Genomic DNA, 12461 nt, shown 5'->3' with positions numbered 1-12461 from the left:
TACCATGGGAACACCTCAGTGATGGTAACAGGTCACCATTATTTCGTGCTGCCATCCCTGTTCCGCTGTAAGTGGCAACTCCTGGATTATCTGGAGGTCAAATGGAAGGAGAAAGTGTACAGTTAATGGTCGACCCCTTCATAACAGTGAGGTACAGAAGGATCTTGAGCTCCAGGACTATGGTTCACTGAAAGAGGCTATGCAAGTGGATAAGATGGTAAAGAAGACGTGTGGTATGTTTGCCTTCATTGGCAGGGATGCTGAGTACAAGAGTAAGGAAATCATGCTGCAGCTGTATAAAACTTTAGTCAGACTGCACTTTGAAGTATTGTGTGCAGTTCTGGTCGCCCCATTACAGGAAGGATGTGGAGACTGCGGACAGGGTGCAGAAGAGTTTTATCAGGATGCTGCCTGGATTAGAGGGCATGAGCTATAAGGACAAACTTGTGTTGTTCTCCCTAGAGTGTCGGAGGCTGAGGGGAGACTTGATAGAGATTTTTAAAATTATGAGAGGCATAGATAGGGTAGAGAGTCAGAATCTTTTCCCCAGGGTGGAAATGTCAAACACCAGAGGACGTGCGTTTAAGGTTAGAGGGTGGAAGTTTAAAGGTGACGAGAGGGGCAAGGTTTTTACGCAGAGAGTGGTCAGTGCCTGGAATGGGTCACCGGGGTAGCAATGGAAGCAGGCAGTCTGGAGTTTAAGAGGCTTTTAGACAGACACATGAATATGAAGGGAATGAAGGGATAGAGATGATACACAGGAGGAGGACATTTAGTATAAATTGGCATCAAGATCAGCACAACATCATGGGCCGAATGGCCTGTTCAGTGCTGTACTGTTCTGTGTTCTATCCTAGCAGGCAAGCTCCGGATGGCATTTAACTTGAAAGAAGAGGCAGTAACTTCCTGGAATTAAATAACAAAACCACTACAGGAAATTGGAGAGAGGTGTGTGTGATTGATACAATCATTCACTGCAAGTTTCCAATGAGACAGCCAATCAGTTCCTGGAATGCATCAAATAGAGCTACCTAGAATTCAATGCTAAATTTAATGTTTTTTAAGTGCTTTTTAGAAAAATTGTGTGATTCATATTTTCAGAGGGACACTGGCGAATTGATGAAGATTCTCGATAATTCTGAGAGTTCAATCTTTAAAGAAAGGACCTCATTTTCAAAGGTCTGGACAGAACATGAAGGTACACAGTTTTCAGATAAAGCAGCTCAACCAGAAACTCAATCATATAACTTCCAGAGAAAGCTGCCCTACTATGTAAGTTTGACTGAACGAGGAAAAAAATTGCTGCACATTGCTGGCATGGTAGTATATGTCAGAAATTTATCTCCTCATTTATCGGCAGGATTTACATTCTCGATAACCTAAGACTCCATTCAAATGACATCACAAGAGAGACTGCAGATGCTGGAAACTTGGAGTAGCACACAAAATGCTGGGGAATTCAGCAGATCAGGCAGCACTTACGGAGGGAGATGGACGATCGATCTTAGATTGACAATCTTAGGTGCTGCCTGACCTGCTGAGTTCCTCCAGCATTTTGGGTGTTGCTCCAAATGATGTCGACAGGAGAAGAACAACAGGATTAATCTGCAATGAGATTTTCAACCTCCTTCGTCTGAAAAACAACAGTTTACATTTACTCACAGAATAACCAGGCTTTCCCCTGAAACAGTGTTGATTGAAGAGCGAGCACTGAGATGGCATTCTTGAAATTGCTTGATCCCAAATACATTCTCAAATGGGGATCACTCTCTCCCATCTTCCAACCCACCACACAACCCCTCCCTGTCACTGCAGCATCCACTCGTTCTGTGGCAATACTGCCCAGAAGCTGGAAGACTTGCTTGTATTGTGGTATGTTGGCTGCAGTGATCGCACCCTCTGTGGCACATACTGAGAACAGTGAGAGCTTGTAACACAAGAATACAATAAATCGTGCTGAATCCAACAAATGATTTCAGCCTGGAATCACACGAACCATGCAGTTGAAGATCTCGATCTTTCAGAAACAGTGTGTGGCCACTATGGTGTTTTAGTGATTAAAAAAAAGACTGGAGCAACTTCTTTAGATTACTGTACAACCGGGTATGAAGACATGGATAAGAAAATTCATGATCCTCCACGGCTACTGCTTCCAAACTATTGAGAAGGAAGGATTAAAAAAAACCTGCTAGATGAACTGGGAAGAAATATGTCCTTTGTTTGAGGAGCCATTTAGTAAAACGACTACCAGGAAAGGAGAGAGGTGACAGGGAACAGCATCTTTGTGCAGGGTTGCTGCAATGTGCCATCTTTTTGGGTGGGGAAATGCTTTGGAGATTATTACACCTTCCTGAGTAACGTTGGTTGAAATGAGGAAGCCCAAGGGATTCAGCAGGAAATGAGAATAGTTTTGGATTAGTTAAGCATAGAGTGGCTTCTTTCTGTGCAAAAACCTGAAGGATTACATTCCTACAGCACAATTGCCGAAGATAATCTAAAACTTGGAGAGTGAAGCACACAGGTCTTGGGGCAATAGGAAATTGAAATGTCTAGGATCAAAGTCTGGGCCTCTGTCCTTAAGATTGGCAGCATAATCTGGGGTGAAGAGAATTTCCTCTCCTATGTCATTGCATTAAAGCTCTCTTCCCCTCTCATGAGATAGAACAAGTTGGACTGGAGATCTCTCAGAACAGTAACAAAACGCTAAGGCATCCGGTCCCCAATCAGCATGTTAGTTCTAAAGCAGAAAGTTTCCAGTTGGCATGTCACATTTTGTGAGCCGCAGAATCTGCCACTGTAGAGTGAGTTTGGTCTGAGAGTTCACCATTAGGTAGGTTCTGTATCTAAGCTCTTCCACAGAGCTGAGACCACATCGAGATGTGCAAATTAAGTTCACTAAATAACCAGCAATGGATCCTGTGCAGAGCAGCTCTCGGGAAGGCAGCACGCCAGCTCAATTGGCTCTGATGTTACAAAGGGGAAGGAGAACGAGTCCTTGTGTAGAGAGTGGAGCCAAGTCTTTTCACCCCCCTCAAATCCATCCTGTCTGCACCAGAGGCATCCCTTAAACCAGAGTCTTCAGTGATGTAGACTGTCACACAGGGGGAACCTGTCAACAAGAGAAGGGGTTAATACTCACTTGCTTCATGAACGCATAACACAGATGAGTAGGCAGAGTCTTGTTGTGGGAATCAGGATAAGGATAATGTATGGCCAGAGGTGTAAGGGTTCACCTTTATTCAAACTCCCTCACAAGAGGTTTAATGAATTAAAATGAGATTCCTTATGGAGGGAATCCACAGAAACAACCAAGAGCTGTAGAATTAGGAATGAAAATACTGTGTGGATCAGGCTAGAGTGGACTCAGTTCCACTCACACTCCCTCTGCCAGAACTCCTGAGTAGCCAGAGGGTGACTGCTCAGGAATAGAACTCATTAAATACCTTTTGGGGAACTACATTCAGTTCTGGCCAACTCAGCAAGGATATACCAAGTTTGGAGATAGTCCTGGTGCACTAAAAGTGCACTAGGCTACAGCAGGGTTTAAGTTATGGGGATAGACTACACAGTCCTTCCTTACATTCCCTGCCATTTAGAAAACTGTGGTTAAAAGGTTTTCCAAAGGATGGACAGAAAAAACACCAATTCTTCTGAGCCTAGAGGGTACGACTTCGGAGTCAGGGCTGATGTCAGGAACCACAGAGTCATAATGTTATACAGCACGAAACAGGCCCTTTGGCTCGGCTGGTCCAGGATGACCAAGATGCCTCATCCAAGCTAGTGCCACTTACCAGCGTTTGGCCCATATCCCTCTAAACCTTTCCAATCCATGTAACTGTCCAACTGTCTTTTAAAAGTTGTGATTGTACCTGCCTCAGCCACTTCCTCTGGCAGCTCATTCCACATAGATAACACCCTTTGTGTAAAAAAAAAGTTGCCCCTCAAATTCCTATTAAATCTCTCCCCTCTTTTTTTTTGTAAACTTTATTTATAATAAAAAATATATACAAAGGAAGAAAACAGTGCAAAATACAAAACCTTAACATTCATGATTGTTACCTTCTGTGGTGTAAAACTTAAAGAGGAAAAAGCATAACCAAACACAGCACTACTGCCGCTGATGTGGCCCCCTGAGGTTATACCCCTTTCATTGTTCGAGGGGCTTCCCCACCCAACTCTGTGGTAGCGGAAAGAGCCTGGAAGGTGCCAGTCGGCAGCATTCCCTTACGGACATCTCACTGTGCTGGAAGACCAACAAGTTTTGGGCAGACCAGATGGCATCTTTCACTGAGTTGATGACCTTCCAGCAGCACTTGATGTCTGCCTTGGTGTATGCCCCTGGGAACAGCCCATAGATCTGAGAGTCCTCTGTCATACATCTGCTGGGTATGAACTGAAACGTGGACCCTTGCATCCGTCTCCACACCCTCTTTGCAAATCCACGGTCTGTAAAGAGGTGCATGACCGTTTCCTGCCCCCACCCCCACCCCGACCCCCCCCACCCACAGCATTCCCAAGGGCAGCCTGCATTGGGGGTGATGTGTCATATGTAGAGGTAGGCCTGAGTGCGAGGGCACCACTTGCTGCCAACCAAGTGAGGTCTTGGTGTTAGTTGGACAGATCTGATAATGAGGCATTCTGCCAGATGGTTTGGACTGTTTGCTCCAGGAACAAACCCACAGAATCCATAGTGTCCTTATCCAATAGTGTCTGCAGTACTTTCCACACTGACCACTGTCTGATGCACATGGTCAAAGGTGTTCACTTGGAAGAACTCTTCCACACAGGACAGGTGGTGCAGCAGCATCCAGCTGACTGGGACATTGGGCGGTAGAGGGACCAGGCCCATCCTCCGTAACCCCAGGGACAGGTAGAACCTCAGCACGTAGTGACACTTGGTGCCCACGTACTTTGGGTCCACACACTGACTGATACAGCCACAGACGAAGGTGGTCTTCAGGATGAGGGCGACAGTGGGTTCACTTTGCCTCCATTCTCAGGGGACGTGCATTGTGACTCATTGGACTCGCTCCATCTTGGACCCCCAGATAAACTGGAAGGTGTCCCGGGTGATTGCCGAGGCACAGGAGAAAGGAACAGGCCACACCTGTGCCAGGTAAAGCATCCCTGAGAGCACATCCCACCTGATGACCAAGTTCCTCCCAGTTATTGACGGAGAACGCTGTTTCCATAAACCTTCCCAATCTGCTCCAGCCAATTCTTGTTACATGCCTCAGCCCATCCGATCCAAACCCCAGCACCTTCAGGTAGTCGGACTCAACAGTGAAGGGGACACTGGATCGGTCGGCCAGTTACCGAAGAGCATGGCCTCACTCTTCCTGCGGTTGACTTTGGCCCCTGAATTGGTCACAGGTGCTGATCAATCTGCGAACTGACCGTGGGTCCGAGCAGAAGATGGTGACGTCATCCATGCACAGGGAGATTTTAACTTGTGTGCCTCCACTGACTGGCAACGTCACCCCTCTTATGCTCTTGTCCTTCCTGATGGATTCGGCAAAGAGCTCAATGCAGCACACAAGACGGTGCGTGTGGATAACCCTGCCTGACTCCAGACTTGATGGGGAAGTTATCTGTCTCCCTCCCTAGATTTGGACTACACTACAGATATCTGTAAACAGCAGTTGGATCCAATTTCTGACTCCCTCCCCAAAACCCATTTTGGAGAGCACATCCAACATGTACATGTGCGATATCCTGTCGAAGGCCTTCTCCTGGTCCAAGATGACCAGGCAGGTGTCCACCCTTCTGTCCTGCACAGAGGTGTTAGTATCTCTGAGCAGCGCAAGGCTGTCAGAGATTTTCCTGCCAGGCACAGCAGAGGTTTGGTCTGGGTGGATCGCCTGTCTCAGAGCAGACTTGACCTGGTTGGTGATGGCCTTGGACAGGATCTTATAGTCCACATTCAATAGTGAAATGGGTCTCCAATTCCTGATGTCCTCTTTCTCTCCCTTCTGCTTGTTGATGAGCGCAATGATGCCCTTCCTCATGGAGTCGACATTCTGCAGCCAGAAGCATAGTGTTGTACACTTTCAACAGGTCCGGGCCCATCCAGTCCCACAGAGCCGAGTACAACTCTGCCGGTAAGCCGTCACTTCCGAGAGGTTTACTCATATCAAGGAAACGGATGGAGTCAGTCAGCTCCTCCAGGAACAGTGGTGATCCAGGCTCTCCTGCTTACTGTCGTTTAGCACCTCCATGATAAAGGACAGGAAATTTTGGGAGGCTGTGCTGTCTGTGGTCATACTAACATACAGACTGGCATAAAAGGATCTGCAGATCCTCAGTATGTCCATCTGTGAGGATGTTACTGAGCCATCCTCTTCCTTAAGACAGTGGATCACAGAGCTCCCCCTGTGAACCTTTCAGAAGAAGCGTGAGCACATCTCATCCTGGTCCACAAAGTGGACCCTGGATCTGAAGATGATATTCGAGGATTCAGAGGCAAAGAATACAGCTTGCTGGCTCTTCACCTCTCGGAATTCCTCTCTCACATCCACCCCCCTCGAATGCAGAAGGAGAAGTTGCTGCAAGTCTGTCTGGAGTTGGCGCAGTTCCCTCTGACTCTGTCTAGCTTTCTGAACACCTTTGAGGATGAAAAACCTTTTGTTCTCCTTGGTTGCTTCCCACTGGTGAATCGGGAAGTCAAAGAGGGACTTCATAGTTCTCCAACCTGTGTAATCCCTCTTTAGTTCCTCAGTGTTCTGTGGGGTCAGCAGCTTGACATTCAACTTCCACGTCCCCATGCCTGCCTTCAGTTCCTCCTGTAGGAGGCAGTAGTCAGAGAAGAACACTGGCGCGACATCGGTGGATCTGACCGTGACTGCCTTCGACGTGAAGAGGAAGTCTGTCTGGGACCACACTGAGCTGTCCATTCTGGTCCAAGTGTATTGTGGCTGTGCTCTGTCTGCAGGGGTGCTGAAGGTGTCGCACAACTTTGCATCTTTAACTGTTTCCATCAGGAGTCTGGAGCTGCTGTCCAGTCTCCTGTCGGCACTGCCATATGTCCAGCTGCATCAATGATGCAGTTGAAGTCACCAGCCAGAACGACTGGCAGGGACTTTGCCAGCAGTGGCGGGAGCTGCTTGAGGGCAGCCAGCCGCTCGCTCAGCATGGGCGAGGCGTAAACATTAATTAACCGGAGCGGATTGTTACAGTACTTTACGTCAGCCACAAGGAGCCACCCCCACACCACCACCTTGAATTATTAAATCTCTCCTCTCTCATCTTAAACCTATGCCCTCTAGTTTTTGATCTAAACGAACGACAGAATGGGGGTGAGGTGCGAATGTTTCAAAGAGTAATTCATGAGGAATTTAATATTCACTGCACACATACCTTGCTCATCTCGTTACCAGCTCCAGTAAATTGCAACAGTTAAGATGACAGAGCAGATAATAGTCCCCGCCACACCCGCTGCGATATGCCAAGGTGATCCTGGAACTGGGAGGGGTGGGGAAAGAGTGTAATAATATTACATGACTATGAAGCACAGAAGTTGTTGAGCACTGCAGCAGTTAAACCATTTGTAAACAACAGATGCACTCACATTAAAACCAGGCCGGAACTGGGGAGCTGCCTTGGACAGAGTCACACTCCTGGGTTGACTACCACTGTTGCCATGGCAATAGGTGCAGGCCCTTCAATTGGTGGTCCAATACCAGAGGAAAGCTCTTGACATTAGCCAAGTGACTGTCAGCCACTCTCAAATTCCACCTCAGTCAAGTAGGCATAGCAATACAGAGTCTGCCGAGTTCAAGTTCCCAACCATCAACAATCAGGAGGGTGCCAATGGCTAGAGCAACTGGACCAGCCACATAAATACTGCGGCTACAAGAGAAGCTCAGACGCTCGTGTGAGCAACTCACCTCCTGATGTCCTTCCATCAGCTCCAAGGCACAACTCAGGAGAGTGATGGAATCTTCTCCATTTGTCAGTGGTCAGTGCAGCTCCCAACAAGTCTCTAGAAATTCCACACCATGCAGGACAGGACAGTTTGCTTGATTGTCACCCCATCAACCACCCTGAACATTCATTCCATTCACCAGCAGTACACTGTGGCTGCAGTGTGTAATATCTACAGAGCGCACCGCAGATATTCGCCCAGGCAACTCCCAGACCCATGACCTCTACCACCAGGGAGGACAAGGGCAGCAGGTGCATGGGAGCACCCATTGCAGCTCCCCTTTCAAGTTGCATACAGACCCAACTTGGCGATATATCACTGGTCCTTGATTGTCACTGGGTATAAATTCTGGAACCCCCTCCCCAACAGCACTGCGGGAGCACCATCACCAGAAGGACTGTGCAAGGTGGCAGCTCAGCATCACCTTCTCAAGGGCAGTGAGGGATGGGCAATAAATGCTGGCCTTACCAGCGATGTGGAAATTAATATGTTAAAAAATTGCCCCAGTCAGAAAGATTAGTTTCAATACAAGTGTCTCTGTCAGTCCTGGCAATTTCTTTGTACAAAACTGAAGCAGTTGCCCGGTTAACAGCAGATGCACCCAACGCAACAGCCTCCTGGTGGCATTACTGAAAAAAAAAGGCAACTTTATTTATTCACTCTTTTCAAGCAGATCCTGTGTTACTTTCCTCTTCACACTCTCACTGCACTTTAGTCAATACTGGTTTATGCACAGCAGTATGCGAATAGGGTGGCTGAAGCTGCCTCCTCAAAGTTATACAGCACAGAACAGGTAACAATCTGCTGCAGGTCAAGCAGTCTCTGTGGGAGGAAAGGGATTGTTGACACAATCCTGATACAGGATTTTGACCCAAAATGTCAACAATCCCTTTTATATAGCACGGAAACAGGCCCTTTAACCCAACTCATGCATGCCAACCAAGTTGTCTACTTGAGAAAGTCCCATTTGCCCGCGTTTGGCCCTTATCCCTCTAAACCTTTCCTATCGGTGTACCTGTCCAAATGTCTTTCAACCATTGTAATTGTACCTGCCTCTACTACTTCCTCTGGCAGCTCGTTCCACACACCCACCACCCTCTGTGTGAAAGTTTTGCCCCTCAGATCCCTTTTGGAAAGCTGCCAATGTTAAGTTACTTTCTTGCACAGTCAGAAGCTGTTATTTCAGTTTCTAATGCTCATCTTAAAGCATTTACAATTATGCTGCCCATAACTTGCTCCAAGAGCTCTGTCCATCCCCACTGTGTTTGCTGAGCTGCACATTTGGGCAAACCTCAGTTTGGAAATTTTCATCCTTTCCTTCGGATCTCCACTGTTGGATTAGCGTCCAGATTGTTGCTTTCCTTTGTTTTTCTTGTTGTTTTATCTTGTAGTTTTAGCTTTCTTTATGCTTGGTTATGATTGTATAATCACCTGTTTGTCTGTAAACTTTTAGTTCTTATCTTATCTTAGTACCACCAGGCTCAAGGACAGCTTCTATCCCGCTGTTGTAAGACTATTGAACAGTTTTTGGCACGGTAGTGTACCAGTTAGTGTAACGCTATTGCAGCGCCAGCGACCTGGGTTCAATTCCTGCTGCTGTCTGTAAGGAGTTTGTACGTTCTCCCCGTGTCTGCGTAGGTTTCCTCCAGGTGCTCCGGTTTCCTCCCACATTGCAAAGACGTACGGGTTAGGAAGTTGTGGGCATGCTATGTTGGTGCCGGAAGTGTGGCGACACTTGCGGGCTGCCCCCAGAACACTCTACACAAACATGCATTTCACTGTGTGTTTCCATGTACATGTGACTAATAGAGATACCTTATCTTATTTTAGTACGATAAGAAGGACTCTTGACCTCACAATCTACCTCGTTATGACCTTGCACCTTATTGTCTGCCTGCACTGCACTTCCTCTGTAACTGTGACACTTTATTCTGCATTCTGTATTGTTTTACCTTGAACTACCTCAGTGCACTGTGTAATGAATTGATCTGCGTGATCGGTATGCAAGACAAGTTTTTCACTGGACCTCGGTACATGTGACAATAATAAAGTAATTTATGATATTTATTTCTTTATATTGGCTCTATACTTGCGTTGTTTCTTTGTCTGCAAAACTGAAGTGTAACTCAGACGGCACCTTTTTGCAGGCTGTTATCAGATTCCCTTCTTTAATCAGTTCAGACCGGTTTGCAGTATAAAGTGAGAGCATTAGGCCAAGTTCTTTGTTACTTCGTTTTATTTGCCTCGCCTGCTGGTACAAGCTGACACTGTCTGACCTATACTTTGATGAACATCTAATAAAGTGGCTGTAACCATAAGATTTGCACCTCATTCTCGACTTCTGAAGAACATTCTAGACAACATCATCTCCAGATCCAACACCACCCTCTAACTTCCTCCAGCCTTTTCACCTGGTGATCTGCGCTTGTCCAACTCTGGAGCTGTGCACTTCTCCAGTTTCTTTTGCCAACCAGCAATCCAGATCTCAATCTCTTCCCCAGGGTAAGGGAGTCTAAAACTAGAGGGTACAGGTTTAAGGTGAGAGAGGAAAGATTTTAAAGCAGATCTGAGGGGCAAGTTTTTCCACACAGAGGGTGGCAGGGATAATGGAAGGAGCTACCAGAGGAGGTGATACAGGTGGGTACAGTTACAACGATGAAGAGACATTTGGACAGGCACATGGATAAGAAAGAAAAAAACTGCTTCAGGAATTGAACAGGTCAGGCAGTATCTGTGGAGGCAGAGGGATGGCGAGGTTTCAGGTCAAGACTTTCAGTGGTCCTGATGCAGGGTCTTGACCCGAAACGTCGACCATCCTTCTGCCTACACAGATGCTGCCTGACTTGCTGAGTTCCTCCAGCAGTTTGTTTTTTGCTCTGGATTACAGCTTCTGCAGTCGCTTGTGTCTCTATGGATACAAACCGTTTAGAAGGATATGGGCTAAATGCAGGCAAATGAGATTAGCGTAGGTATGCATCTTGGTCAGAATGGATGAGCTGGGCCGAAGGGCCTGTTTCCGTGTGGTATCACTCTGTGAAACACTAATCTGCTCCCTAAACTTTTGCACTTCTGCCATCTCAAGACTCTAGGCGAAACTTCTGCTCTCTTCTTACTGACTTCCTGAATGAGACACTCCTGTGAAGCTGTCCACAGAAATTACTCCAACTCTTCCTCAATGCTCTCATGCTCTCCTCAATGAAGTTTGGCTGTCAGCTGCTGCTCCTAATACGTCTCTTCTCCCCATCCTCTGCCAACGCAGTCTGAAGCTACAACCGAACAAAAGCCTGGAGTAAATTCTCTGCCTGACTACACAGTCCCTCCTCTCCTTTTCCCTGCTGAATCATTCCCAAACAAACTCAGTAACAAATTGCAGGGGTGAGACGGAGCCCTTGAGAAGGTGTGGGGGTTAGCTGCCTTCTTGAACCGCAGCAGTCCTTCTGGTGAAGGTGCTCCCGCAGTTCAGGATGATGTGACTTGGAGGGGAACCTGAGATGAGAGGAAAGTAAACATTACACCTTGCCAATGGTAAAAATATGCTTGTTCCTGTCTTTAAGTCCACATCCATGCCCCTCCAATAGGAGGCTATTCAGCTCCTCGAGTTTGCTCTGCCTCTCAGAAACCTCAACTAATCCTGCATCCCAGCTAGTATAATACACACAAAATGCTGGAGGAACTCAGGAGGTCAGGCAGCAAATATGGAGGGGAATAAACAGTCAACGTTTCATGTCAAGACCCTTCACCAGTCTTGATGAAGTTTCTTGACCTGAAACGTCAACTGTTTATTTCCCTCCATGGATGCTGCCTGACCTGAGTTCCTCCAGCATTTTGTGTGTATTGCTCCAGTTTCCAGCATCTGCAGAACCTCTTGTGTCCCAGCTAGTTTAGGCCCCTTTGGATCCCTTGGTCTTTGCATCTTAGCCTCAGATTTCCCTGCAGAGAACTCCATCACTAAACCATCTGTCCACTTACTTATCCCTTCATATCCCATGGCAACGTATTTGTCTACCTGCACTGCACTTTCTCTGTAACTGTAACACTATTCTGCATTCTATTTCCCCTTGTACTACCTCGATGTGCTAATGTATGGAATGATCTGTCTGGATGGCACACAAACAAAAGCTTTTCACTGTATTTCAGTACATATGACAATAATAAACCAATTACCTGCACCCATCTGCACCACTCCAGAGGAAGTGGTTGAGACAGGTACCTTAACAACATTTAAAAGACACTTGGACAGGTACAAGAGTGAAAAGGTTTAAGATAAGATATCCTTGTTAGTCACATGTACATCGAAACACACAGTGAAATGCATCTTTTGCGTAGAGTGTTCTGGGGTCAGCTTGCAAGTGTCGCCACGCTTCCGGCACCAACATAGCATGCCCACTTCCTAACGCGTAATACTTTGGAATGTGGGAGGAAACGAGCACGCGGAGAAAACCCACGCAGACACAGGGAGAACATACAAACTCCTTACAGACAGTAGCTGGAATTGAACCAGGGTCGCTGGCGCCGTAATAGCGTTGCGCTAACCACT

General features: G+C 46.9%; 1 protein-coding gene across 1 annotated transcript in view; it reads right to left on the bottom strand.

Moving 5' to 3' along the window:
• Positions 1-1318: 1318 nt before the first annotated feature.
• The window catches only part of LOC127568700 (butyrophilin-like protein 8), a 44296-nt gene continuing 33153 nt past the window's right edge, over positions 1319-12461 (bottom strand). The window contains exons 5-6 of the mRNA XM_052012756.1: positions 7357-7461; positions 1319-3109 (exon numbers count right to left, since the gene is read on the bottom strand). Coding sequence (XP_051868716.1) covers positions 7370-7461 — 92 coding nt within the window. The 3' untranslated portion in view covers positions 1319-3109; positions 7357-7369. The remainder of the gene's footprint in view (positions 3110-7356; positions 7462-12461) is intronic.

Source organism: Pristis pectinata, chromosome 3, assembly GCF_009764475.1.
Source record: "Pristis pectinata isolate sPriPec2 chromosome 3, sPriPec2.1.pri, whole genome shotgun sequence".
NCBI classification, from domain to species: Eukaryota; Metazoa; Chordata; class Chondrichthyes; order Rhinopristiformes; family Pristidae; genus Pristis; species Pristis pectinata.
The sequence above is the reverse complement of the archived record's forward strand: the minus strand, read 5'-3'. Positions and strand labels throughout refer to the sequence as shown.